The sequence below is a fragment of the Parambassis ranga genome, chromosome 13 (assembly GCF_900634625.1).
Source record: "Parambassis ranga chromosome 13, fParRan2.1, whole genome shotgun sequence".
Taxonomy (NCBI): domain Eukaryota; kingdom Metazoa; phylum Chordata; class Actinopteri; family Ambassidae; genus Parambassis; species Parambassis ranga.
In genome coordinates, this window is record NC_041033.1 from 9,268,218 (window position 1) to 9,290,979 (window position 22,762).

Consider the following 22,762-nt stretch of genomic DNA (forward strand, 5'->3'; position numbering starts at 1 on the left):
GCGAGTAGTAGTGTTTCACATTTATCATTTATGTCATTTACACAAAAATACAAGCTTATAGCTTATTGCAAGCCTTTTTTATTCTTCAATTCATATGCATTTTAAATTGCAGTGAAACATTTTTAAACGTGCCAGAGGTACCGGTGATGGAGTCATTCAGAGTTTGAGACCGCGGGCCTTCCTTTCCACCTCGGTACAGTACTTTTCAGAGAGCCCTGTAGCCCTGCACATTGATAAGCACACATCATGTTTATGTATTTAATACACTCTCACAACACAGCTGAAAACTGTACCTTTAAACCAACATGTTAACACATCCACACTTACCTGAGCTCCTTGAGTTTCTTCTCTTTGATCGCATCAAGGCGTGCACGTCTCTGCTGGGCTTCTTCTATCAGCCGTTCAGCCTCCTTGAAGATCTCACTGCGCTTAGCGATGACAGAGAGCTCGCGTTCCTTCATCTGCTGCCGGATGGCCTGTGCATGTTGGGCGGCTCTCTTATGCTGCCTCTTCTCTTGCTCCTTTTGTTTGGCTATGGCCTCCTGCTGTGCACTGTGTGGCGAAACATAGAAGTGGCTGAGTAAATGTTTGTTAATGATATGTACGTTTAAAAGAATGGACCTTCTTACTTCAACACCCTGTCAAACTCTGCTTTCTCACGGCCAGCCTCAATGGACAGGCAGTGTTCTTTGTTTTGAATTTGCTCCAAGCGAGCCACCCTCAGCATCTCTTCATCCCGGCCTCTCTTTGCAGCCAGCTCCCTCTCTTTCCTCCTCCATTCTCTGTCTGCGATTTCCTGGTTCCTCCGAGCACGGAGCTCATCCTTCCAAGTTCACAACACACAAACACCATTATCATTTGAAATGATAGTTTTATCATTTGTAATAGCAGGTGCTACATTCAGCCCTTTAATAATAGGGTGTGTTTTCTGACCTGCTCCGCCTTGTAGTCTCTTGCTTTCTCTTGCTGGGCTCTCAGCCTAGCAATCTCCAACTCCTTCTCCTTCTTGATTCGTTTTTGCTCTGCTTCATATTCTGCCTCTCGCTCCTACAGATGTCATTGAATATCAAATGACATCTGTAGGATGTATATCAAGTATAACATATATGTCAAACTGTTCCCTGTGGTTAGTGTGTTTTCATCTGACCTGTTTGTTTTTGGTGTATTCCATGTCTCTCATGTCAGCCAGCTTCTCCTGCTGCAGCCTCTGCTCCTTGGCCCGCATAGTCTCAGCATTGATGCGCATGATCTCCTCCTGCAGAAGCTGATGCTCCAACTTCTTCCTCTCTAGAGCCTGGAGAAGACAACTGGTCAGAGATAAAAAGGTGACCCCAGTGAAAGTGTGCTGTGCTCTGTGTCTCCCCCTTGTGTCCACACCTTGAGGTCTTCTTGGTTTATTCTCTCCTGGTTCTCTTGAACTTGTTGTTTCTCCATCTCTTTTATCTCATCCTGCATAAGCTTCTCCTCCAGACGTTGCTGGATCTGGTCATGAATTTGCTGCATTCCTCTGAAATACAACACACACTGATGATCAGAATCAGTGTTCATGTGAGTTGGCCTGTAATTGTTTCTGTATGTGCTCCCTTTACTTGATCCTCTCCTGTTTGCGCATCTCATCGATCTTTTCCGAATTCTCTAAAGCCTTGCGGCGCTCCACGTCCATCATGGCATCCAGACGCTTCTCCTCCTCCGTCAACTGTGACAGCATCCACTGCTTCTCCTGGATCTGAGCATCAAGTGTGTCTTGACACTGAGCACCATGAATCAGCTGTATGGACACATAAGAACTGATGGTCACATGGATGTACACCTGCCTTTTTTTTACTTTTTTTCAATCACAGCTGTGTCCTACCTGGTTGAGCATTTTGATCTCTTCCTCTTCCTCCATCTTTAACTCGTCGGCCCGTTTCACCAAGCACTGTACACGTTCCCGGGACTCTTGGTCCAGCTCGGTCAGTGTCTGGTTCTCCAAACGGGACAGGTCTGCCTTAATGATCTGACGCCTCGCTTCCTCTGCAGCTTTCTGGATGAGAATGAGTGAAAATGAAGAGCTTTTGTGCATTATAAATGTTCTTGTTTGGGGCCATGTTTCCTACCATTTCCTCATCTTTTTTCTTCTGATAAGCCTGCTTCAAGGCCTCTCTCTCCTCCTTGATGAGACCCCGGGACATTGAGGTGATGCGCTTTAACTCATCTGCTGGAAGAATCAGGGGCTTTGCTGGAGGTTCTTTCTGTGGAATCCTGACACAATTACAGGTAGTGATATGTTGACATTGTTTCTGGGGTCTTCCTGAATTACAGGAAATTATCATGAAGTACTGTTTATAGTTATTCAGTGAAATTTACTTCTTTAAATTCCATCTAACAGCCAAAATACCCAAAAGCCTTCTTACCTACCTGAGACATCGGACGAAGTCTCTACTGATGATGTGAACAACTTCTGGGCCCTTTTGTGCCCCATTCTTTGATTTTGCCTGGCAGAAAAAATACACACTCATAACTTCTGACCCCTCCATGTTCCCGATTGTACAGTGTGTATATTAAACACGGTGCTTCCTGTGTGCTGCAGTGCTACACTCACCAGTCTTTGAGTCCCAAACAGCGTTTCATCCATCCAAGAGGCACCCGTGTGTGATTTGCTGAGCCCACGTTTCTGGATTATTCGGGATTAACGTTAACAAAGTGTGAATACATAAGTGTCTCGAGTACAGACAGGGGGAGCTGACAGACTGAACTGTTTGCATTGACAACTTAAACTCTTCTGTTCTTAATTCAAAATAAAACTTACCATGGTATCGGTGATACGGAGACCTGTCTAAAAAAAGAAAGAGTAAAGAATCGGACAAAAAAGACAACTGCGCTTTTTACTGGCTCACTTGGCTACATCGAGTTTTAAATGTTTGTCTGTTGTCATGGTGACTAATGTATGGAAACGAGGGGGCGGGGCTTGCTGACCTATTGAGTTACAACAACGACACTACTTTACGGGAATTGTATGGAAAAGGAAATTAAAAACAGACGTCCAATAAACTGTTTAATTCGCCTAGTTAGCTTGTTGCTAACGCTTAAGCGAATGCTAAGTGTCACTTTTTTATTTAAAGCCTAGCGCTAAACGTCAGTTTGTTTGGCGGATGCATAGATTAAACTGCACTTTGTGGTTTATTTATTCATTTATTTATTTATTTATTTTACTGTTACTCGTAGTTTTCCTGGCTGGGCGTCGCCAGCTGTAAAATCACGTGATGCGGAAACGCCACTCGACACGGGCTCCGTTGTAAACTGAGGAAGTTACAGAAGTTACAGTCTCTGGTTTGTTTGCATTTCAACATACTTTACATGCTTTTCTTCCTAGGATGACTGCACTGTTACCTTTTTGTTGATGTGGACTTTATTCATGCTTACACTGATGTTTTATGAATTATTCAACTAATGCTAGTGACGTACACACGTAGACAACAAGCACGCTGCCTTCACTGTGATCCTATATTTCTGTGTGTTATGTCTCTTAAGGATCACCACTCCTCTCTCTCCCCCTTCAGCTGGAGAGGAGCCTCCCCCAGACCTGCTGTAACTTTTGGACTCCCCAGTAAATCATTAAACACATCAGGACTCCCACCATAACATCCTCAGATGTACAAACAACAAAAACATGCCAACATCACTATGAAAGTAGAAGGACAAACAACATGATATTCACATATGTTGTTTGTCCTTCACAAGCCCCCTTGCTCTCTCTGTCCGTCTGGCTGGACTGCAGCACATGGTGTGAATCCAGATTTAATCAGCTTCAGGGAAGAGAAGTTGACCATTAACCCCCTCGTGCAGATTGCAAACACTTGGCTTGTTAGTGGCTGCTTCTGTACAGTGGTTTGTGAGGCAAAGTTCACTGTCACATGCAGCAGCAGACGGAGGAGCCTGGTCTATTTTTCTGGATTATTTTTGTAGGACTAAATCTGCAATCATGGCAACTGCAAGTTATGGATACTACAGAGGCACTATATTCCTGGCCATGTTTGTGGGTTACACATTGTACTACTTTAACAGGAAGACATTTTCCTTTGTGATGCCTTCTCTAATGCAAGAAATCACACTGGATAAGGATGACCTAGGTATGAGACATTTTTTATATTCTATATTAGAAATAACATAAATAACAGTTAGTGCTGTTACATCACGTTTGCAATGTCTTCTTACAAAAGTCATATTGCTAAGTTAGTTCAAGCGACAAAACTTCATTTAAAAGATTAAAAGATATTTATTAAAACTAAACATAAACATTCTGACCTAACTTCTTCATGCTAATGTCCTGTTTTAAACATGAGATAAGTGTGTGTGTTTTATATAAATGGTCAGGGATAACTTGCAGGATGTTTAATTGTTGTGTGCTCAGCATGATGTGCCCTTCTTCTCTGTGCTCTCTTTGTTTAGGCATGATCACCAGCAGCCAGTCTTTGGCCTATGCTATCAGTAAGTTCATCAGCGGCGTGCTTTCAGACCAGATCAGTGCCCGCTGGCTCTTCTCTATTGGTCTGTTCATGGTGGGAGGCATCAACGTGGTCTTCTCTTGGTCCTCCACTGTTGCTGTCTTCTCAGCTCTCTGGTTTCTCAATGGTTTGGGCCAAGGCTTTGGCTGGCCTCCCTGCGGCAGGGTGCTGCGGAAGGTATGTCGTACAAATGCTGCTTGTGAAATAAAAGTGCAGCATCTTTCTCCTGCTGTTTTTTTCTGCACAGGGCTGCAATAGCAGTCTGCATGAAAGGAGGCGAGCCCGGCTAGCTGAAGTGCAGCATCCAGAACTCTTTTGATCCACGTCTCTCTGAAAACAAAGATGTACCAGTCTCTGAAATCATGCCACACTTGGCCACACTAATTAATTAATCGAGATCTATTATTAATCTAAATTATCCAGATTGACCATCAAGGCTGACTGAAGAAAACCTGCAGCCCAGAAACATGGATTAAAAACATATCATGAGTTCATCATGATGTGTAATCATGTCATTATTTCCTCTTCTCTACTGTCAGTGGTTTGAGCCCTCTCAGTTTGGCACATGGTGGGCGGTTCTCTCCTGCAGCATGAATCTGGCTGGCAGCTTGGGCCCCATCATTGCCACCGTTCTGGCCCAGAGTTACAGCTGGAGGACAATACTCTCCAGTTCTGGGTTGATTTGTGTGGTGCTCTCCTTTGTTTGCCTGCTGGTAATCAAGAATGAGCCTAAAGATGTGGGCCTGCCCAATATAGAGGTGACAGCCAAGAAGACTAAAGGAGGTGAGACTGACGTTTTTTTTTGCTGATGTTCATAAACAACTCAAAACACACAACTGTGCATGTGTGTGTGTGTTGTTCTGCAGCATGTGATAGTGTTATGATTAAAGGTTGCTCAATAGACTCTGTACCCAGCATGCCTCATACAAAGAGATGATGGATGACCCTCATGTCTTGATAACCCACTGTGTCTTATTGTTGACTGTAAGGAGTAAATACAACATTTTTTCAAACAGTGACTGGTTTTCTGTCTGCCTCCTATTCAGGATCCTCTTCTGATGAAAGCACCCTGTCTGAGTTCCTGCTGTCCCCCTACCTGTGGCTGCTGTCTCTGTCCTACCTGGTGGTGTTTGGTGTAAAGACAGCCTGCACTGACTGGGGCCAGCTGTTTCTTATCCAAGACAAGGGCCAGTCTACTCTCATGGGTATGTCAGAGGGGTAGAAGTATGAATCTCCAGAGTGTTAAGAAACATGCTAAAGAGGTCAGTTTAACGTTTTCTTTTAGTCACTGTATTCTTCTTCAGGCAGCTCATACATGAGTGCCCTGGAGGTTGGAGGCCTAGTGGGCAGCCTTGCAGCAGGTTACATCTCCGACAAGGCTGTGGCCAAAGTGAGTATGGTGTCATTCTAGGAATGATACATTTATGTTCATTATATCCTATTTCATCTGAACCACTTTAATCTATATGTCCTATTAACATATCACCATCATTTCCACAGCAAGGGAAGAAAATCTATGGCAATCCCCGCCATTTTATCCTGATCTGGATGATGGCTGGTATGTTTGTGTCCATGTACCTGTTCCGGGTCACAGTCACCGCTGACAGTTCAAAGGTAATGCTAGAAAAGTGATTCTGAATTCTGCCTATCTCTTGGTCACTGTCACAGATGTAACATTCATCTGTATATGCAGGTGTGGATACTCAGCTTAGGTGCTGCTTTCGGTTTCTCCTCTTATGGACCAATAGCTTTGTTTGGAGTTATAGCCAATGAGAGCGCTCCGTCCAATTACTGTGGGACGTCTCATGCTATTGTTGCGCTGCTGGCCAACAGTAAGTTGACTGCTTTTCATTTCATTACAGTCTGCTAACAAACACATGAGCCTAATGTACAGCAAGAATATCTGTTATCAGAGTTAACTTGAGTCATTTGTGTTTCTTAGTTGGTGGCTTCCTCTCTGGGCTTCCGTTCAGCACCATTGCCAAACACCATGGCTGGGAAAGTGCCTTCTGGGTGGCAGAGATCATCTGTTTAGTCACCACTGTTGGATTCTTTCTGCTGCGTAACATCCAAACCAAGATGGGGCCTGTGCCCAAGAAGGCAGATTAACACGAATGCACCCGGGCCTCTGAGGAAAAACTGCTTTGAGCCAACATTCTATTTTCATGTATTTTTTTCTTACATGTTTTTATATCACAGTATTTCCACGGTCAGTGGTTCAGGACAAAGTTTTTGTTAAAAACTGCTATGTAAGGTGCTTCTCTGTATTAAGTATTAACATCAGCAGTAACTCCACAAAGGAATGTAAATGAACGCATATTATGTATTATTTTGGGGAAAAAACCCCAGATGGAGAATGTTTTCTCTCCAAAACCCACTGCAAGCACAAAACTGGAGACTGGTAAATAAACTGGTACATTATACATGCTGTGTTTAAAAAATCTAATGACAAATCAAATGTAATTACTGGATCCTTTCTGAAGAATGTATAATATCTGGGCTTCAATATTAAGAATACCTTTACCTTTATTATTCCCACAATGGGGAAATTGCATATGAGACACACAACAGCTTCAATAGTTCTTTTGGATAGTTTATGCTCAATGCCCTCACAGTTAAATCTCTCAGCACTTCACTACACATACAGCCCAAAAGAAAGTACAAAACAAAAAAACACAGTGTGTAATTTAATTATTTAAGTATTTACAAATCATGTGGTATTTGCAGTATGTTAACTGCGAAATAAAAAAAGACAAAGTCCAAAAAAAATCCACTGCTCCAGTCAGTCTGGTGTGAACAGAAATTAAAACATTCCTCTATTTTAAGACCCTGCTCCAAAGTTACCAGCTTTCTCTGCCACCTCTAGTGCACTCTTCAGATTCTGATCAAAAAGTTCACACCTGGAAATGAAATGTGTGGATGTTAAGATGATGGACATGTGTATCTGAACACAACAACAAAAGCAAATGACGTTCATTCTCTGTATTACCTGATTGGCATTTCCAGGGAGTAGAAAGGGTTCTTGAGGGCAAAATCTGAATATATCTCGTAAATTTTTCTCAACAGTGCATCAATGCCAGATTGCCGAGGATCCGCCAGCACAATAAATTTTATCCCTGAGAGAAGAAAAAGGGAACAGAACAGTGAGAAAGGTGCCAGTTCAGCAGCAGTATTGCATTATGTATACCAGGTGGTTTTAGAAGGGAATTCATGATGAGGCTGGTGTTTATAGGAAAATATCTCCTTTTTCAATGGTCTACTAACAGTCATGTTTGTTTACATGTCTGACCTGTCAGAGTCTGGAAGCAGTGGAGTTTGAAGACATCTGTTTCTAGCATCTCAATCCCCGAACTGCCAACTTCAGGGGACAACTGTGAACCTATAGCAAACAATCTGTGGGAAAATCAAAAAGATGGTCAGGGTTATATTTGAGATACCAAAGAGGCTCCCTGTCTGTCTTTCAAATGTTGTTTATCGTCTGCAGTCTTACTGATAAAATACCTTCAAGCCCTGTTGTGTAAAACAGAGGTATAACTTACGAGTGGAACATTGATGCCAGCATCAGTTTCTCATTGGAGCTCAGGCGTGCACGTCCAAAGCGAATAGACACCGGATAATTGTTGGGATCTTTTAAATATTCAAGGATATCCTTCCCATCTGACGTATTCTTTCCGATCACATCAGCTCCGTTGATTGATAGCAGTGCGTGGCCCACTGAGGAATGACAACACAACTGCTTAAGTTTGAAATTATAACACGATTAAATGTGACATCTGTACAATGTAGTCACTACAGTTTAGCTAATGTAGACAGGCCCAAGTGCAGAGAAGGGGCATGTTATAAGTCCATTAGAAACAATGAACAGTGGCTAATTGGCTAATTTAACATGTCTAAAATGCAGTAGTGCGTGTAATGTTATTTAGATATTTTTCGCTAACATACGATAGTTTGTTCAGTAGCTGGTGTAGCTAGCTCATGACGCTAACGACATGTTTACCTCTGATTCCGTCCCGCTGTCCAAACGATACGACAACCTTTTCATCGTGATGTTTAAGCACCAAGTCTAAAGGGTAGCTGAAGGTTTTCTCCACCTCCGCCCTTGGGACGTAGTTGTCATATTGGTAAATTAAGCCTCCAGCCTTGTTCACCACATACACACTGAATATCACCATCTTTGCTGCGTCCTGGCCAGCTGACAAAACTGTCACGTGATCCTTACGCACGTCCAACAGCCGCAAATAAACTAACTTTAAGTTTGTGGCGATTTTTGTCTGAAAACAATATGAAAACTTGCTTGTGTAACAAGTGTGCAGTAATTGGTGGTCCGGAAAAAATATTAACGTCGCCAAAGACGACAAAATGAGAAAAAACTCAAGATCCCACAATTCCCCGTCTTACTTCCGCATATACGGGTTGTCTAAGGGGCTCTTGCACGGGTACACTTCCTTTCGCTCCGACATCTTGACGAGGAAACATGGTGAGGATAGCTATCACTCGTTTAGTTGAAATAAATGAAATATTTCCCCCTTAACATTTATTTATCCGAAGTCGCAAACATTCGGCATAGTTTGCGATAGGATTGTAGCTTCCTGCAGTCTGATAATAGTGTTTGGATAAAGGAGCTAATAGTGAAATTCTTATGTAGCAGCTGGCTTGCTAGCTAGCAGGTTAGCTAATGCCACCATGCTTCCAGCTACACAGTACTCGCCGACAAAGAGAATATTACCTATAAAATACTAGAACAGTGTCTTCATAATTTCCAACCCCACTAGAACTACAAATTACAAAAAACAACCAGCACAACTCACCACGAGAATAAACAGATATGATTACACTGAGACTACTAGCGCTATTTGATGAGAAGGCCGTCACATGCCGGCCAGCCGATCAAAACTAGCCTAGCACCATCCTTGTTATTACATGTTGAAGCAACATCCTTGTCGTTTAGTACTTTAAGACATTTGCAGCCAGGTGGTATATGAACCAGGATGCATGATTCTAACTTAATGTCCTCTGTTTTCAGCCTCCTAAGCAGGATAAGAAGAAGGACACTGGGAAGTCCAAAAAGGACAAGGACCCAGTCAACAAGTCTGGAGGCAAAGCCAAGAAGAAGGTATGAGTTGCTTTAATATTCATCCAGAATCGACAAGTTAAATGCTTGTTTGACCACCTTGTCACTCTGCTAATCAATGTCTGTTATTTTGAGCAGAAGTGGTCCAAGGGAAAAGTGAGGGACAAGCTCAACAACCTGGTCCTCTTCGACAAGGCGACCTACGACAAGCTGTACAAAGAGGTTCCTAACTACAAGCTCATCACCCCCGCTGTTGTTTCAGAGAGGCTGAAGATCCGTGGCTCTCTGGCCAGGAACGCCCTTCAGGAACTGCTGTCCAAAGGTGAAAATCATTTTAGTCCAGAATACCAAGAAGTACATGTAGGATCACTATCTTATTAAAACTGATGAATGACGATTAGAAGATGGTCTTCAGTGGTCAAAGAAGTTGAATTTTTGGTAAATTTGTGTAGAGTAGTGCACATCTGATCTGCTTATGTTCACACTAAACAATATACAGTCTTAATAAGTTGACCTAGGGAATTGTCAGATGTTGTAGATGAGAGCTTGGCAGAAATTTTGCAAAAAAAGTTTATCAGAATGCCCAACTCTTGCATTAATATGACTGCTATAGCTGTACAAATGTGGTTATTTTTGTATTTTGATGAAACATTAAGGTCATCAAATGATTACCAAGGTCACCAGGACTACTTAACGGTTTCTAATATTTATAAAGCTGTAATTATGTGCATCCATGCCAGAGTGGTGTAGCAGTTTATTATTTGTTCTGAAATTACATCATTGTTACAGGATATTCTGCATGAATACTATTTCATTTGATTTTCAGTGATATCGTCCAGTGCTCATTTATGCAGTTGCTTTTACACGTCACAAATTAAACTAAAAATGTCACAGCTCAATAACTATAACAAATGTAGGTCTTACTATATTTGTGAAGACACAAAAGCACACAACCATACACAGGAGGCCCATGTGAAACCCTGGGGCCATCACATAGTTTTTGGCCCTTTATTGTGCAGCATCGAACTGCAATGATGAAGTTTAACTTCTGGTGCAAATGAGCTGCTTTGAAGGCTGACCAAAGAAATGAGTGTGCATTAAACAGCAACCTTTTTTTTTTCTTCCAGGCATGATCAAACTGGTCTCCAAACACAGAGCACAGCTCATTTACACACGTAACACCAAGGGTGGAGATGAGGAGGCAGCAGCAGAGAAAGCATAATCAGGTACAACACCAGAAACTCCAGAAAGTCTTTAAACCTTTCAGTGTTGCAGCTTATTGACCTGCATTTCTCATGATTCTTGCAGGTTCTCCTGTTTGTTTCTCATGATGGGCTGTTTGTAATAAAAGGTGAAATAAAAATGTAAAAACAAAATTTCAACTTTAATTGTTTTTTTTTTGTTGGTCGATTTCTTCTGCTGATCAGGTGTTTAAAGTTTATTCAATAAGTTGTTACAAGCTTGTCATAATGATGAAATAAGTGAAAGTAAATTACCCTGTTTGCAAAAACTGAGGTCAATACCATTGGCATGCATCTCTTCATCAGCCTTGCAGACTCATCATAAATGGTATAGAGGGCTGAGTTCATATTCATATTGCAATTTATACAATACACGCAATGCTCCAAAATCCTGCATGATGTGCTATAACCCGTGGCTCAGTTGTCAAGAGTCAATTACAGAAAAATATATTTACATGAGCAGTGTTGTCAGTGGAGGTCTAAATAAGATGTTTGCACTGGTACTGGTCTTGTTTTGGTTCCTCAGTGATCAGGTGGCTTGTACCCAAATGGTATCATTGATATTCTTTGTCCTACGATGAATTGATTGATTGATGATTGTATATAATACAAAACTGAGAGTGTGACAAAAGGATCTGGCAGATGAGGACGCAAACCAGGGACTTCTGGTGTGTTGACGCAGGAAAGAAAATTGAAAACCCTCCAAATAGGACCCACACTATTTAATAAAGATCAGAGGCAGGTTGTTAATGTGACCACATGATTTCATTTTCTTGCATTTAGTTATCGTCTCCCTGCTATTGAAAACCCTCAATTCTCCACCTGCACTATGTGTACACCAGGTGTTGTCGTTTGGAGAAATGTAAAGGGACATCCTGACTGAACTGATCTTGTTTTCAGAGTAAGATGGATCTTTTCTAACTTAGTTTTACAGATTGATCATTCATGTCTCTCCATTTGTCTCTTAAAAGCCACCGGCACTGAAAGCCTATGAGATAAGAGATAAGAGTGGTATGAAATGAAAACTGTCAAATGTTTGCTCAGGGCACAAGATACACAGGAGTCCTGTGATGGATGCTGTCAAACGTCTCTTTGTCACCACACAGCAGCACCTCAAGCAGCAGGTTTCAAGCCATCAACATGTGCAACATCCATCAGCAGTCAGCGAGAACACTAACACTGCCCGTTTCACTGTTGGCTGTTTAACAGATCAGCGGCCACACAATGAGGTATGTATGTATGTATGTATGGCAGTTTCTGCTGCACAGCAGCATGTTTTTATGTTTTGTGAGGGTTATTATGGATGGGAGTGTCAGTGCAGTGGTTATCATTGTTTCATTTATATAGTGGTACAGATGCACAAAAACACACCTTAGTCTTTCTCGGTTAAACATGACATTTCCCTGTTATGTGTTGAAAGTAATGTTCCACAGTCCACACCCACTGTTTGTGTGCACAAGGTGAATATAGGTTCGCAGGTCACCGGTCAAACTTAACACTGCCTTACATGGTGTCAGACATTTTCTTTTAGTTGCTTTTCACAATACATTCATATTCTTAAAATGATATGATTATTTATAGGGAGTGCCACATTGGTCTACTCTGAAATCTAAAGGCATCATTCATTTTTTCATCAGCCTCTGCTTTAAGACAATTGTATCTGCAAGATGGCAGGTTAAGCAAGAGTAGCTCATCTCAAACAGTTTATTTTACTTATAAACTATTTATGGATCCCATAAACTGGAGCCTTATTCACACAATTTATGTAGCTTCTAAGAAACAATACATGTGCTTTTAATAAGAAGAGAGAGTAGAGAAGAGAAACTTGAATTGATCCGAGGTATTTCAAATATGTGGCTTTTTCGGGTAATCTGACAGGATATGCTACAAATTACACTAAGTAATCTGTAGTGAAACCTATAATTTCCCCCTGGGTCATGAAAATGGCTGCTGAATAAAGCTGCGTGTGTGCATTTATGATCACAGTCTGGGCACCCAGATTGCACAGAATGCTCCTTTAATGACATGTGGCTAGTTTCACACATGTGGTCAGTATATATTTTTGAATTAACATGAAAATTTAATGGTTTAGGTTTTGAGTACTGATTGGGCTACCTTTTATTTCAGTGTGAAATGCAGAGGTTTGAAAACAATGTTCAGCTATTTCCTCCTCTGACATGCTGGCTGCCTTCTTCAAGGTCCACCCTTCCTTCTGACTGTCAGCCAGCAGAGCTATCTGAGACACCAGCTCAACTTTATGAAGAGAGCCGTGTTTTTATTCAACCTCTCAAATTAGACTGCACTGCCTGGCTGGTGAAAGTGATTCAGAGGATTGTATGACAAACAGCAGCCTCTGTTCACACCTTGATTCTGTCTCTCTCTCTCTCTCTCTCTCTCTCTCATGCACACACTCACTGATGATGATATTGAAATGCCTGTAGGACGGCTGTGTAGTGGGTGTGCAGGAATAGTGGGAGCGCCGTCTCGTGGTGATCAGTCAGGGCACTTCCAGAGCTGGATTTATGGCACGCAGCTGTTGAGTGGCTGACAGACGTGTGAGGAGCTGCTTCTGAACTGCTCGTACCAGCTCGAGCTCTGCTTTCTGCTGAAGGAGGACTGCTGTGTCTCGACACACGACGGTGAGTGCTCTGCTGTTTTCTTCTAGAAAAATCATTCAGTCATGTTTTTATTCAACCTCTCTGTTGAGATAGTCTTTTACCTTTCACCTAATGTACATGCTGTTACTTTTTTGTCCTTTTTAATGTCTTGTGACTTGTCCAGTCCTTACTGAAGTGTGTTAAGAATTTAGAACAATATGTTTTTAGTCCGCCAGCTGTCAGCTGTTTTACCATAGATGGACAACAACTATACAACTATATTAAAATACAAAAATAACTTTGGAAAGGGGCTTAAACCCAGGTTTTATGTGAGCAACACTGCAGTGTCTGATCAGTGTTCATTAGTTATACCTATGTATGGTTTGTGTCTCTATGTTTCCCCGGCTGCTTTTTTAAATTTAGTTCACAATGCTGTGTCCTATTTTTAGAAGTTAAGGCATCACAGCAGAGTGGGGACATGATGCCGGCCACTCACTATACAGACAGGCAGACAGAAACTTCAAGCATGTGCTCAGCTTTCGATCGCTGCTCAGCCCACACACATACACAGCAAAGCTTAACGAATTCAGAGCTTTTCTGCAGCTCCTGGCGTTCGATCAGGTCAAGTCTCAGTCCAGAGGGAAGCCTGGATTCTCAATTATAGCGGGACCCTGAAGGATAGTTAGAGAGCAGTTAGCTGGGCCTGGCCCTCACTCTCATCCAGAGGTCAGGGACTGAGACACAGAGCCAGGCAGGGAGCATCACTTGTTTGGGGTTAATTAAGAGACTGCCCTGGGATAGATAGCCTAACATTTCCTCCCGGAGAGCCGAGGACTGTGTTAGAGGTCAGCCTTTGAATCTTTTTATCTGTCTTCTGTTGTCAATGAGGTTTTTTAAAAATAATAGCATAGACCTCAAAAAACAAAAAAACTCAGACAAAATATCTGATTGTATCCTCTCAGAAAGTGAGCATTCCTGGCTGTAGAGCAGCGAGGCAGCTTGTGGAGTGTTTATTTGGGTTGCTATGGAGGGATCAGTCTGTGGCTGAAGGGCTCGTGGTAAAAGGTTGAAACTGGAGCCTGGAAGACGCCTTTAAAGCTGCCTCCTGCTCGTGCTGCTTACTGAGGCCCTTAATGCTTTCATTTAAAGTAATTAGATCAAATTCATTAACATCGTAATGAACACAGCACCCCTCAGTGCTCATTTGCACCAAGTGAACATGTTAACACATAGAGGATGTAATGGACATAGTGTGGGGATGTTGGAATCAGTTAATTTAACACTTGAAAAGCCTCGGTAGCTTGGAGAAAAACAACATAAACATGAATACATGTAGTGGCAGACCTGTAAAAGTTGCCTTTTTCTCTGGAATTCAATTTATCATTGTGACTCCTATGATTATTAAATATAAATGAGGAGAGATACAGGCAAAAAGAGCATTACCATAGTTTATTCCTTATCTCCTCTCCCCTATGGACATATCATTTTTAGTTTCTTTTCACAGGCAGCATTCATTTGTTTTGTGGTGAAATAAGGGCTATTCATCACAGCACATATGACAGGTCCTGTGGGGGGGCGGGGGGGTGATCTGCCTGTAGAAATCCTCTCAGGCTTTCATTCCAACATGCCTTTTCCCTGAGTTTGCTGCAAACAGCAAGACATGATGCATGTGCCTTTATTATCGTCGTCGATGTGAAACATCTTTTTCTGGACTTTAGACAGCGCAGATCACAGCACTTCTTCATCACCCCGCCGGTGTGATGCTGTACCTTTATTATTTACAGAAATGTATTGGATAGTGTTCACACTGCGAGCAGCTGTGTGTGGATGCTTGTATGCAGCCCATGGGAGTTACATGCTCGACTGAACATCTCTTTATGCCAGGGAAGGATCACTTTTTGGTTCCATAGGTGGCTCCTTTAAAATGATGGAAAATACCTTTATTGTGACAGTAAGATGCAACATCTGTCCCGTATGTAAATCAGCCTGGAGTCTGTTCCTTGTCAAATGCAGAATACACTGCTGAGACGACCTAGATACTATAAAACTAAGATGTGGTGACATTAAAGAATTGATGAAGACTTTTGTTGCTCATAGAAATCAGCAGTCTGTCATGTGTTTCTGTTTCTGTTGTTTATTCAACTCATAGTAATCTACATCAATTTCTTTCTCTCCAGCCACTTCTTATTAATGCGTATCAATCAATAGAAAGTGACACGGCTTCTTTCTCTAGAGCCCCGCGAGCTTGCACACACTCCGTGCTTGAACACACACCTCCTGTGTGGTTGTGAAATCTGTCCCTGAGGTTCCCTGTTGTCACTGTGTCAGATGGTCCAAATGTGCTGACTGGGGGGGTGGAGTGGGGGGGGGGCTCACTCGGGGTTCTGCAGTCCTGCATTTGAAGCTCAGTGTGCCCTTGTGTGAACTGAATACTGAAAACCACCGTTGTGTCATAACTTATTATTGAGGCCGTGGTTTGAAATTTGCTGACATTCATCAACTTGGTTTTTGTCACTGATATTCTGCTGTTGTGCAGCCAGAAAGTACCGTACTGCCTCCGCTCTGTAATAAGTGGCATTTTCCTCTGCCTTTGCCTTTTTCGAAAACTGCTGGAAATTCAGTCAAGTTTTCCATTGGTGCAACGAGCCAGATATCCAGTGGGTCTGTGCAGGAGCTGTGGGCTCATGAATCATACACTGTATGAACACGGCATTCTGTAGAGGTCATATGTGAAGGTTATATATTTAAAAAATAAACTTTAAGAGTGGAAAATATTCCAGATAAACACTGTAGAGGTAGTTTGTTAGAGAGAGAAATCCGCCCAGTGACCACTGCCTTATTTATCATGTTGAGTCATCCACAGACCTTTAAAATGCTTCTATAATGGAGAGGACGAACCATTTACACTGATTACAAACTGCAGTAGTGTTAAAGAAAAGTCTACGATGACTAAAGACTGAAAACTGCTCTGATCAACAACATCAGAGGTGGAAATATGAAGCTCCAGTTCCTCAGATGGTCCCTCCATCTATCCATTTTCTTAACCCCCCTTTATCCTACACAGGGCTGCCAGGGTGCTGGAGCCTGGCCCAGCCGCCGATGTGAGGGGTACACACTCATCGATAATTCCCCACCAGAGACCCACAGAAACAATCACACTCACCCCTTTGGCCAATATAAAGTCAGTTAAAGTGAGTTTTAATTACCCTAACATGTAGGTTGAGAGCATCCACAGACAACCTATTTCTTCGGAGCGTTGGTGGAGGCCACTGCACCTGGAGCAAAGCAAACTCTCCATAAACCTCCTTGCAAATATGTCCAACTAAAAATTAAATGGTTACCACCTGGTGGAGAGGACGAACGAAGCGTTAGTGATGGCCTCTTCTACAGAAGTCGACGTGGTGTTCTTTGTGTTCAAACATATGTGATTATGAATAAATGTTGTAGAGAGCTAATGTTTGATAATCAGCTCTCAGAGACCGGAACAAAAAAGTAATTGATGCTAATGCTGATCTGCACCTGCTGCATATGTGAATATGCAAATACTTATTTTCCTTTTATCAAAAGTGTTTTATCAAATGTCTTGTCCTGTCTCATTGAAAAACATGGAAGATAGTTGTTTTCCTTTTTTCTCCTCTCAACACCTGCTTCTGTTTGCTATGTACCTGTCATCATGTGACGCTGTGCCCGTCCAGCAGATGGTGCGGGAGCAGTATGTCACCACCACCCAGGGCAGCAGCATGCCCAGAACGATGCCCGACCACGCCTACAAGATCGGCATCTACGGCTGGAGGAAGCGCTGCCTCTACCTGTTTGTGCTCCTGCTCATCATCATCCTGGTGGTCAACTTCGCCCTCACCATCTGGATCCTCAGGGTGATGTGGTTCAACTCGGTATGCCTGACTCACATCGGCACATCCTTCTGGGTTCCTTTACTGTAAACTCACAGGGATCACATCTTAATATTAAACATTACAGTGTTGTACCTGCTTAGTAGTCACAGTAGCAGTATTATCCATCATTAACTGGCACTTGGCTGTCTGAACTGGATAGTAAATGTGTTATTTCATGGAGTCTTGTCAGCTTTCTGTCTCAAGTCCAGATGGCAACTATGGATTTATGCAGACACACACACACACACACACACTATTGTGAAGAGCCTAAAGCAACTGTTGTATTACAAGATGGTCTCATAAGTGCTACAGGGAACATTTCACACTGGTAAAGCACTCCCCTCCTGCTCAGCTGCCACCTCTGTGATTTCAGTGAAACCACTTTGATCTCAACATTTGTATTTTTCTCTAAATAATCCACATTGTGTCTCCCTTCTGGTTGTAGGAGGGGATGGGACTCCTACAAGTGCACTCAGATGGGGTCAAGCTGCAGGATGGCGAGTCTGAGTTTCTGTTTCCGCTCTATGCTCAGGAGATCCACTCCAGAGAAGTAAGATAATCAGGAACACACACTTCTTCTCTTCCCACATTCTTCTTCACTCTGTTGTACCTCTTTCACAGTGCTGTTTGCTCAGTTAAGTAGCCTGACAGCTTGGCCTTCGTTTCATCTCATTGTTTTCCAAAATTCACTGTGAGTGTGTGTTGGCTCTGTGCAGACTACACGTCCTGTTATCATCTAATCTAACTCCTCACAGACACTCGCTCAGTTTTTATCCAGCTGTAGAGAGTGAAGTGCATATTTCTGAGTAAACCTTTTTGGGGGATATGTGTCAGAACAAACTGGATTTGGCATTCACACACGGTGCACGTGCTAGTGCACAGAACTCCCCATTAACCTCAGGGATATTTGTGGTGGAAAGTAGTTTATGGCCCGCCTGCTAGCAGCAGATGGGAACACTTTGCTGCAGTTGTTTACATGTTATGGCTTTTCTTGCTCGTAGCAGCATCTCTTTTTTTTTTTGCTTGTTTCTGACTTCATGGGCCTCATTAAAAAGGCAATGTGCTCCTCATTTATGGACGGACACATTCACTAATGCATTCTATGGATTTTTAATGAGATTCAGTGTTTAGTGACTCACCCTGTCCTCTTCCATGTGAAAAGTTAGTGTCTGAGATCATTTTTTTTTTGTAGACACACCTTCTTTACAGCCGCAAGGGAACAGAAGTGATTCATTGCTTTGCTGTCTGATTTAGACATTTAATGAAAGCTAATGTTTTCTTGCTGTTATTGTCATGTCTACTAAATCAAACCTGATAATATACACGCTGTATATAAACATTTATAAGCAGCAAGACGTTTTAGGGTCAACAACAATGGTTTTTTTTCTTCCATACTGTCAGTAATACACTGACAGTGGTGGGCTGTCCTTTTTAAGCCGGACCTGAAAGTGGTGGACCAATCAGTCAACCATCTGCATGGGCACACTGCCAGCATTGTAATTAAAAAATGCTTTCACATGATGTAAATTTAAAGTAATTTTGTTGTATTTCTGTGGCAGCATTTATGGTAATATGACAACATATTCTATTTTTCTAGGATACCTCACTCGTAGCGCACTCGCCTCTGAACGTTTCCCTTAATGCCCGTGATGAAAATGGTGATGTTACAGGGAGGATATCTGTAGGTAAGAAGACACATGTGCACACACACACAGACACATAATGCTCATAGCGCTCACACATCACATCCCACTGATGCATGAGGACGATAGTAAAGACATTCATGCACCTGTCCTGCAGGGATTTCTCATCTAGCATTAACAGAGACAAGAAGTCATCATTCAATTCATAATCTCTTAGATTTCCATTTAAAGTCCATTAAATGCAGCACTCCTTTCTCTACCATTGCTTCTGGAACGTTCTGTATTACACAGAGGGCCCGGGGCCTGTGGAGGGCCATATTTGTGCGTCTTTTATGGCTCACCGTCGGCCACGTTGGGGTATTCTGTCATAATTAAAAGGCCAGCAAATGACCCAGCTAATTGTTGTGTTCCACAGAACCGTTAAGTCTCCTACATCATTAAGCCATAAAAGCACAGCCTGTGTGCTCTCAGCCCTCTGTGAATAACAGTGAGATGCTTGTCAGGGAAGGTTTCACAGTTATAGGTCCAAACCTGTGTTCAACATCTCACCGAGAGATCTGCCTGCCTCAGATTTGTCTCTCACAGGGCTGTGGATGCTGATGTAGTGAAGGGTGAGGTGAGGTAACTCATTTACCTCCTGGATGTATAATCAATACCTTTCTTGCCAGCAGGTGATGTTTACTCACCACAAACTGAAGTGTCGCTGGAAGAGAATGATTACAGATTCAGATTGCCAAAGCCCTTACAGTAATATTATTGTTGATGTTGTTGTTGTTGCAGGTCCAAACGAGGCTCAGGGACACACTCAAAATCTGCTCATTACTTCCCACAACGGCAACATGCTGTTCACTGCAGATGGCGACCAGACTGTGATTGGTCCAGACAAACTACGAGTCACAGGTATATACTAATGGCTGCTACGTGCTGTTTCCTTGGATGTCACTCACACCTGTTGAGACATTTTGGATAAGGATAATAATGACAGCAGATGTGAAATCAACAGGAGCGGTTTGGTTTCATGGCACATACCACAGCAGCAAGGACAGACACATGCAGGAGATTTTTGAGCTGAGTGTGTGGTATCACTCATCTTCACAGAGTTTTGTCTTGATAATGCACACTGTAATGACTGATTAATGTCAAACAGTGGTGCGTGTCAGTGGGGTCACGTTGGTCCGTGGTGAGCAGCAGGCAGGTCAAGCAGGAGTGTTTGTGGACTGTTTACATCCATCACGGTCCACTCCACATTCTGCTCAATCTCTTCAGTGTTCTCTCTCTCTTCAGTCTGAAAGCAGAAAATACATCTCGGTCTCTGTTTTTTCAAGTTGAGGGCAGATTAGCATGAAAATGTTGCACCTGTGTTTGCATGATCAGTCTTGTATGTGCATGTCTGTTCAGGGCCTGAGGGAGCGCTGTTCCAGCATTCAGTGGAGGTGCCGCAGCTCAGATCTGAACTTCTCAAAGACCTGAGGTCAGACACAGCCAAAAGCTTTGAAAACACAGCAGACGGGTGAAGTGGATCAGCTGATGTGTCTTTCTTTAGGTTGGAGTCCCCCACGCGCTCCCTCAGCATGGACGCACCCAAAGGAGTTCATATGAAAGCGCTGGCTGGAAACATTGAAGTTGCTTCTAACATGGATGTCATCCTGCATTCTACCGAAGGATTGGTAAGAAAATCACTTCACTCCCTGCTACCTGCTGCACTATTTTGTCTACACACACACGTGTGCACAGTGTAAGTTAAGATGTGTCAGACAGGCCACATTTAGTCTGCTATGGCGAAGATGCACTTTACTTTAGATCAGGGGCTGATGGGAAATGAATGATGCATTTAACTTTCAGAGTGAATAATGTGAGTGCTCACCTGGAGTTATCTATCTGTTTTAATTATGCAACTCTAGTCAGACTAACTGCTATCCAAATGGTAGTAACAAAGTTACTTCATACAGCTACTATTATGTGTCGTATACTTACTATTCTAAATGCTGCACATACAGTAAAGCATACATATGAGTATATTGTTATCCTGCAGTAAAAGAATTCTACATTCATGAAGTTAAAGTACTTTCTAAAGCCACAAAGAGCCACAAAGAGCAGTAAGCTGCTCTGTTGAAAACATGTGTTGGTGTGTTGTGGTCTGCAGTTTTTTGATGTTAGTGTTTAGAGTGAGTTTTGGTAATTGGTTCTTGCTGAATCAGGCCTGGGTAATTGTTGTGGTGCAGCATACATGCAGTCATTGTATAACAAGAACATCTGTGACCTTTGAGAATTCACTCTCAGAGGAGCAGATCGTTTATATAACAGGATTTCATCTTCTTCTGTTGCTAATGGGAAGAAAACCAGTGTTAATCTGCACTGATCTTGTCCCTGATGACCACTTATCTGAGTTTTAGGGTTAATTTTCTAAGTATAGACATCAACTAGACATTCCCTGTGGTTCAGTCTATACTGTGTGTCATGACGCATGTTCTGCTGAAAAGAATGAATCATGATGATGTGTCTGCTGATTCAGTAATCCCTGTTACTGTCCTTTATTCGTCCTTTCTCTCCATGCTGTCTGCTGTACAGCTGGTACTGGATGCGGAGACGGTGCGCATGCCAAGCCTTCCCCTGAGCAAAGAGGGAGTTTCTGAAAATGCTCAGGGCCTCTACGAGATCTGTGTCTGTCCCAGCGGAAAGCTCTTCCTGTCCAAAGCTGGAAGAACTTCCACTTGCAGTGAGAATCAGGAGTGCTAGATATAAACTCTGACAAGGTCATGTTCTATCTATCAGAGGATGCATCTTCTGGGAGCCGACGAGCACAACAGTTTATGTGCAACTGGAGTTTTTTTCTTAATTTCTTTAATCTTTATGACACATGGATCTTACGATGCTCCCACAGGAACGTGGAGGCTTGTGGGAATACAAAGGCCTGCTGGAACACACTTCGGAGATGTCATGAAATGCATCCTTTTAGTTGCATTTATAAACTGCTAACCATTCAGCCGGAACAAATTGGCTCTCAGTGCTGAAGTAGTCTGCGTTCTTTGTGGAGACTTTTTTTTTACACACAGTATCATGGCTGGGCAGTGAGGGGCTGGAAACAGCTTACATCCTATGCAATATTATCTTGTGGTGCAATAATTAAAGGACATATATCAAGGGCTTGGAAAATCAAAAATATTTATTTTGGTTTATGCAAGCCCTGGCTCCAAGCCCTTGATATGTTATGTTTTTGTTTTAATGTTTGTGTTTAGCATGTGGAGTTTTTGTCAGTTTCATAGTCACAGATTTGAGCTTTCTTTATTTTCCATATATAGATTCAACACTTGATAAGAGACTTTAACATTGTTCTGCTTTACACAGGATTAAAATGCCATGTCTGTGTGACACCACACACAGTGCATGGTATCACATGTGTAATTATGTGTTCTTGCCAGTTTATAAGTCTGTTTGGCCTGAGTTGTTTTTAAGTTTTTTATAGGCATGTAATTATGCAGCTACAAGACAGACAATGTTCTTCCAGCTAAGATGGTCTGTTTGTTCAATAACCTCGTTTACTGCCACAAACATTACCGTAGCAACAGGAAAGCACAAACTAAACAGGTCTAATAAAGACAGTTGTTGGTGATTGTGTGGAATTATTATTGGTTTGATTTTACTTTTGTCTTTTATGTGCCTTGACTTTTTTTTCATAAAATACATTTGCATTTTTGGGGAAATTAAGGTTTTTTCAATATGTCAAGTAGTCCATCTTACATCACAGTTTTATTAATCATTTGGGAGGTGCAAACCAATTTACAAAATGCAATACACTTTTACAAAGTACTTTTACTTTTCACACTTTAAGTACA

The 22,762-nt window shown here is 42.2% G+C and overlaps 5 protein-coding genes across 9 annotated transcripts; 3 read left to right on the top strand and 2 right to left on the bottom strand.

The window, feature by feature from the left end:
* Positions 1-79: 79 nt before the first annotated feature.
* On the bottom strand, positions 80-2,896 carry cfap45 (cilia and flagella associated protein 45). 2 transcript variants are annotated; one of them, XM_028418840.1, is made up of 12 exons: positions 2,789-2,896; positions 2,582-2,653; positions 2,398-2,474; positions 2,097-2,241; positions 1,853-2,023; positions 1,590-1,768; positions 1,378-1,507; positions 1,148-1,294; positions 934-1,047; positions 630-823; positions 328-552; positions 80-223 (listed from the first exon to the last, which is right to left on the bottom strand). In XM_028418840.1, the coding sequence occupies exons 1-12, from the start codon at positions 2,789-2,791 to the stop codon at positions 157-159; spliced, it is 1,524 nt and encodes a 507-aa protein (XP_028274641.1). In that variant the 5' UTR covers positions 2,792-2,896; the 3' UTR covers positions 80-156. The 2 variants fall into 2 exon arrangements, with proteins under 2 accessions (XP_028274641.1, XP_028274642.1); XM_028418841.1 differs by having other exon boundaries at positions 2,394-2,474.
* Positions 2,897-3,233: 337 nt separating this feature from the next.
* On the top strand, positions 3,234-6,947 carry slc37a4a (solute carrier family 37 member 4a). 3 transcript variants are annotated; one of them, XM_028418843.1, is made up of 9 exons: positions 3,234-3,309; positions 3,540-4,109; positions 4,429-4,661; positions 5,024-5,267; positions 5,531-5,689; positions 5,789-5,874; positions 5,985-6,098; positions 6,178-6,316; positions 6,427-6,593. In XM_028418843.1, the coding sequence occupies exons 2-9, from the start codon at positions 3,962-3,964 to the stop codon at positions 6,591-6,593; spliced, it is 1,290 nt and encodes a 429-aa protein (XP_028274644.1). In that variant the 5' UTR covers positions 3,234-3,309; positions 3,540-3,961. The 3 variants fall into 3 exon arrangements, with proteins under 3 accessions (XP_028274644.1, XP_028274643.1, XP_028274645.1); XM_028418842.1 differs by having other exon boundaries at positions 3,246-3,309; positions 3,511-4,109; XM_028418844.1 differs by lacking the exon at positions 3,234-3,309 and having other exon boundaries at positions 3,962-4,109; positions 6,427-6,947.
* Positions 6,948-7,154: 207 nt separating this feature from the next.
* On the bottom strand, positions 7,155-8,699 carry trappc4 (trafficking protein particle complex subunit 4). Its single transcript, XM_028418849.1, has 5 exons — positions 8,482-8,699; positions 8,024-8,198; positions 7,774-7,877; positions 7,474-7,600; positions 7,155-7,384 (listed from the first exon to the last, which is right to left on the bottom strand). The coding sequence occupies exons 1-5, from the start codon at positions 8,654-8,656 to the stop codon at positions 7,306-7,308; spliced, it is 660 nt and encodes a 219-aa protein (XP_028274650.1). The 5' UTR covers positions 8,657-8,699; the 3' UTR covers positions 7,155-7,305.
* Positions 8,700-8,886: 187 nt separating this feature from the next.
* Positions 8,887-10,931, top strand: rps25 (ribosomal protein S25). Its single transcript, XM_028418850.1, has 5 exons — positions 8,887-8,961; positions 9,508-9,597; positions 9,694-9,877; positions 10,683-10,781; positions 10,864-10,931. The coding sequence occupies exons 1-4, from the start codon at positions 8,959-8,961 to the stop codon at positions 10,775-10,777; spliced, it is 372 nt and encodes a 123-aa protein (XP_028274651.1). The 5' UTR covers positions 8,887-8,958; the 3' UTR covers positions 10,778-10,781; positions 10,864-10,931.
* A 2,335-nt stretch (positions 10,932-13,266) lies between these two features.
* sgcg (sarcoglycan, gamma) lies at positions 13,267-22,540 on the top strand. 2 transcript variants are annotated; one of them, XM_028418848.1, is made up of 8 exons: positions 13,267-13,435; positions 17,089-17,286; positions 17,732-17,836; positions 18,884-18,971; positions 19,710-19,829; positions 20,328-20,400; positions 20,473-20,596; positions 21,498-22,540. In XM_028418848.1, exons 2-8 carry the CDS (start codon positions 17,092-17,094, stop codon positions 21,663-21,665), a joined length of 873 nt encoding a protein of 290 aa, XP_028274649.1. In that variant the 5' UTR covers positions 13,267-13,435; positions 17,089-17,091; the 3' UTR covers positions 21,666-22,540. The 2 variants fall into 2 exon arrangements, with proteins under 2 accessions (XP_028274649.1, XP_028274648.1); XM_028418847.1 differs by having other exon boundaries at positions 13,272-13,435; positions 17,092-17,286.
* Positions 22,541-22,762: the final 222 nt, after the last annotated feature.

Coding starts and splice junctions, on each gene's coding strand:
- cfap45 (XM_028418840.1), bottom strand. Junction 1,048..1,147: donor AATACACCAAAAACAAACAG/GTCAGATGAAAA, acceptor TGACATCTGTAG/GAGCGAGAGGCAGAATATGA. Junction 224..327: donor AAGAAACTCAAGGAGCTCAG/GTAAGTGTGGAT, acceptor ATCAATGTGCAG/GGCTACAGGGCTCTCTGAAA.
- slc37a4a (XM_028418843.1), top strand. CDS start 3,962: ATGGCAACTGCAAGTTATGGATACTACAGAGGCACTATATTCCTGGCC. Junction 4,662..5,023: donor GCGGCAGGGTGCTGCGGAAG/GTATGTCGTACA, acceptor CTCTACTGTCAG/TGGTTTGAGCCCTCTCAGTT. Junction 5,875..5,984: donor CCGACAAGGCTGTGGCCAAA/GTGAGTATGGTG, acceptor TCATTTCCACAG/CAAGGGAAGAAAATCTATGG.
- trappc4 (XM_028418849.1), bottom strand. CDS start 8,656: ATGGTGATATTCAGTGTGTATGTGGTGAACAAGGCTGGAGGCTTAATT. Junction 8,199..8,481: donor ACAGCGGGACGGAATCAGAG/GTAAACATGTCG, acceptor GTCATTCCTCAG/TGGGCCACGCACTGCTATCA. Junction 7,385..7,473: donor TCCCTGGAAATGCCAATCAG/GTAATACAGAGA, acceptor TTTCATTTCCAG/GTGTGAACTTTTTGATCAGA.
- rps25 (XM_028418850.1), top strand. Junction 9,598..9,693: donor GAGGCAAAGCCAAGAAGAAG/GTATGAGTTGCT, acceptor TATTTTGAGCAG/AAGTGGTCCAAGGGAAAAGT. Junction 9,878..10,682: donor TCAGGAACTGCTGTCCAAAG/GTGAAAATCATT, acceptor TTTTTCTTCCAG/GCATGATCAAACTGGTCTCC.
- sgcg (XM_028418848.1), top strand. CDS start 17,092: ATGGTGCGGGAGCAGTATGTCACCACCACCCAGGGCAGCAGCATGCCC. Junction 17,287..17,731: donor GGGTGATGTGGTTCAACTCG/GTATGCCTGACT, acceptor TTCTGGTTGTAG/GAGGGGATGGGACTCCTACA. Junction 19,830..20,327: donor AGACAAACTACGAGTCACAG/GTATATACTAAT, acceptor ATGTCTGTTCAG/GGCCTGAGGGAGCGCTGTTC.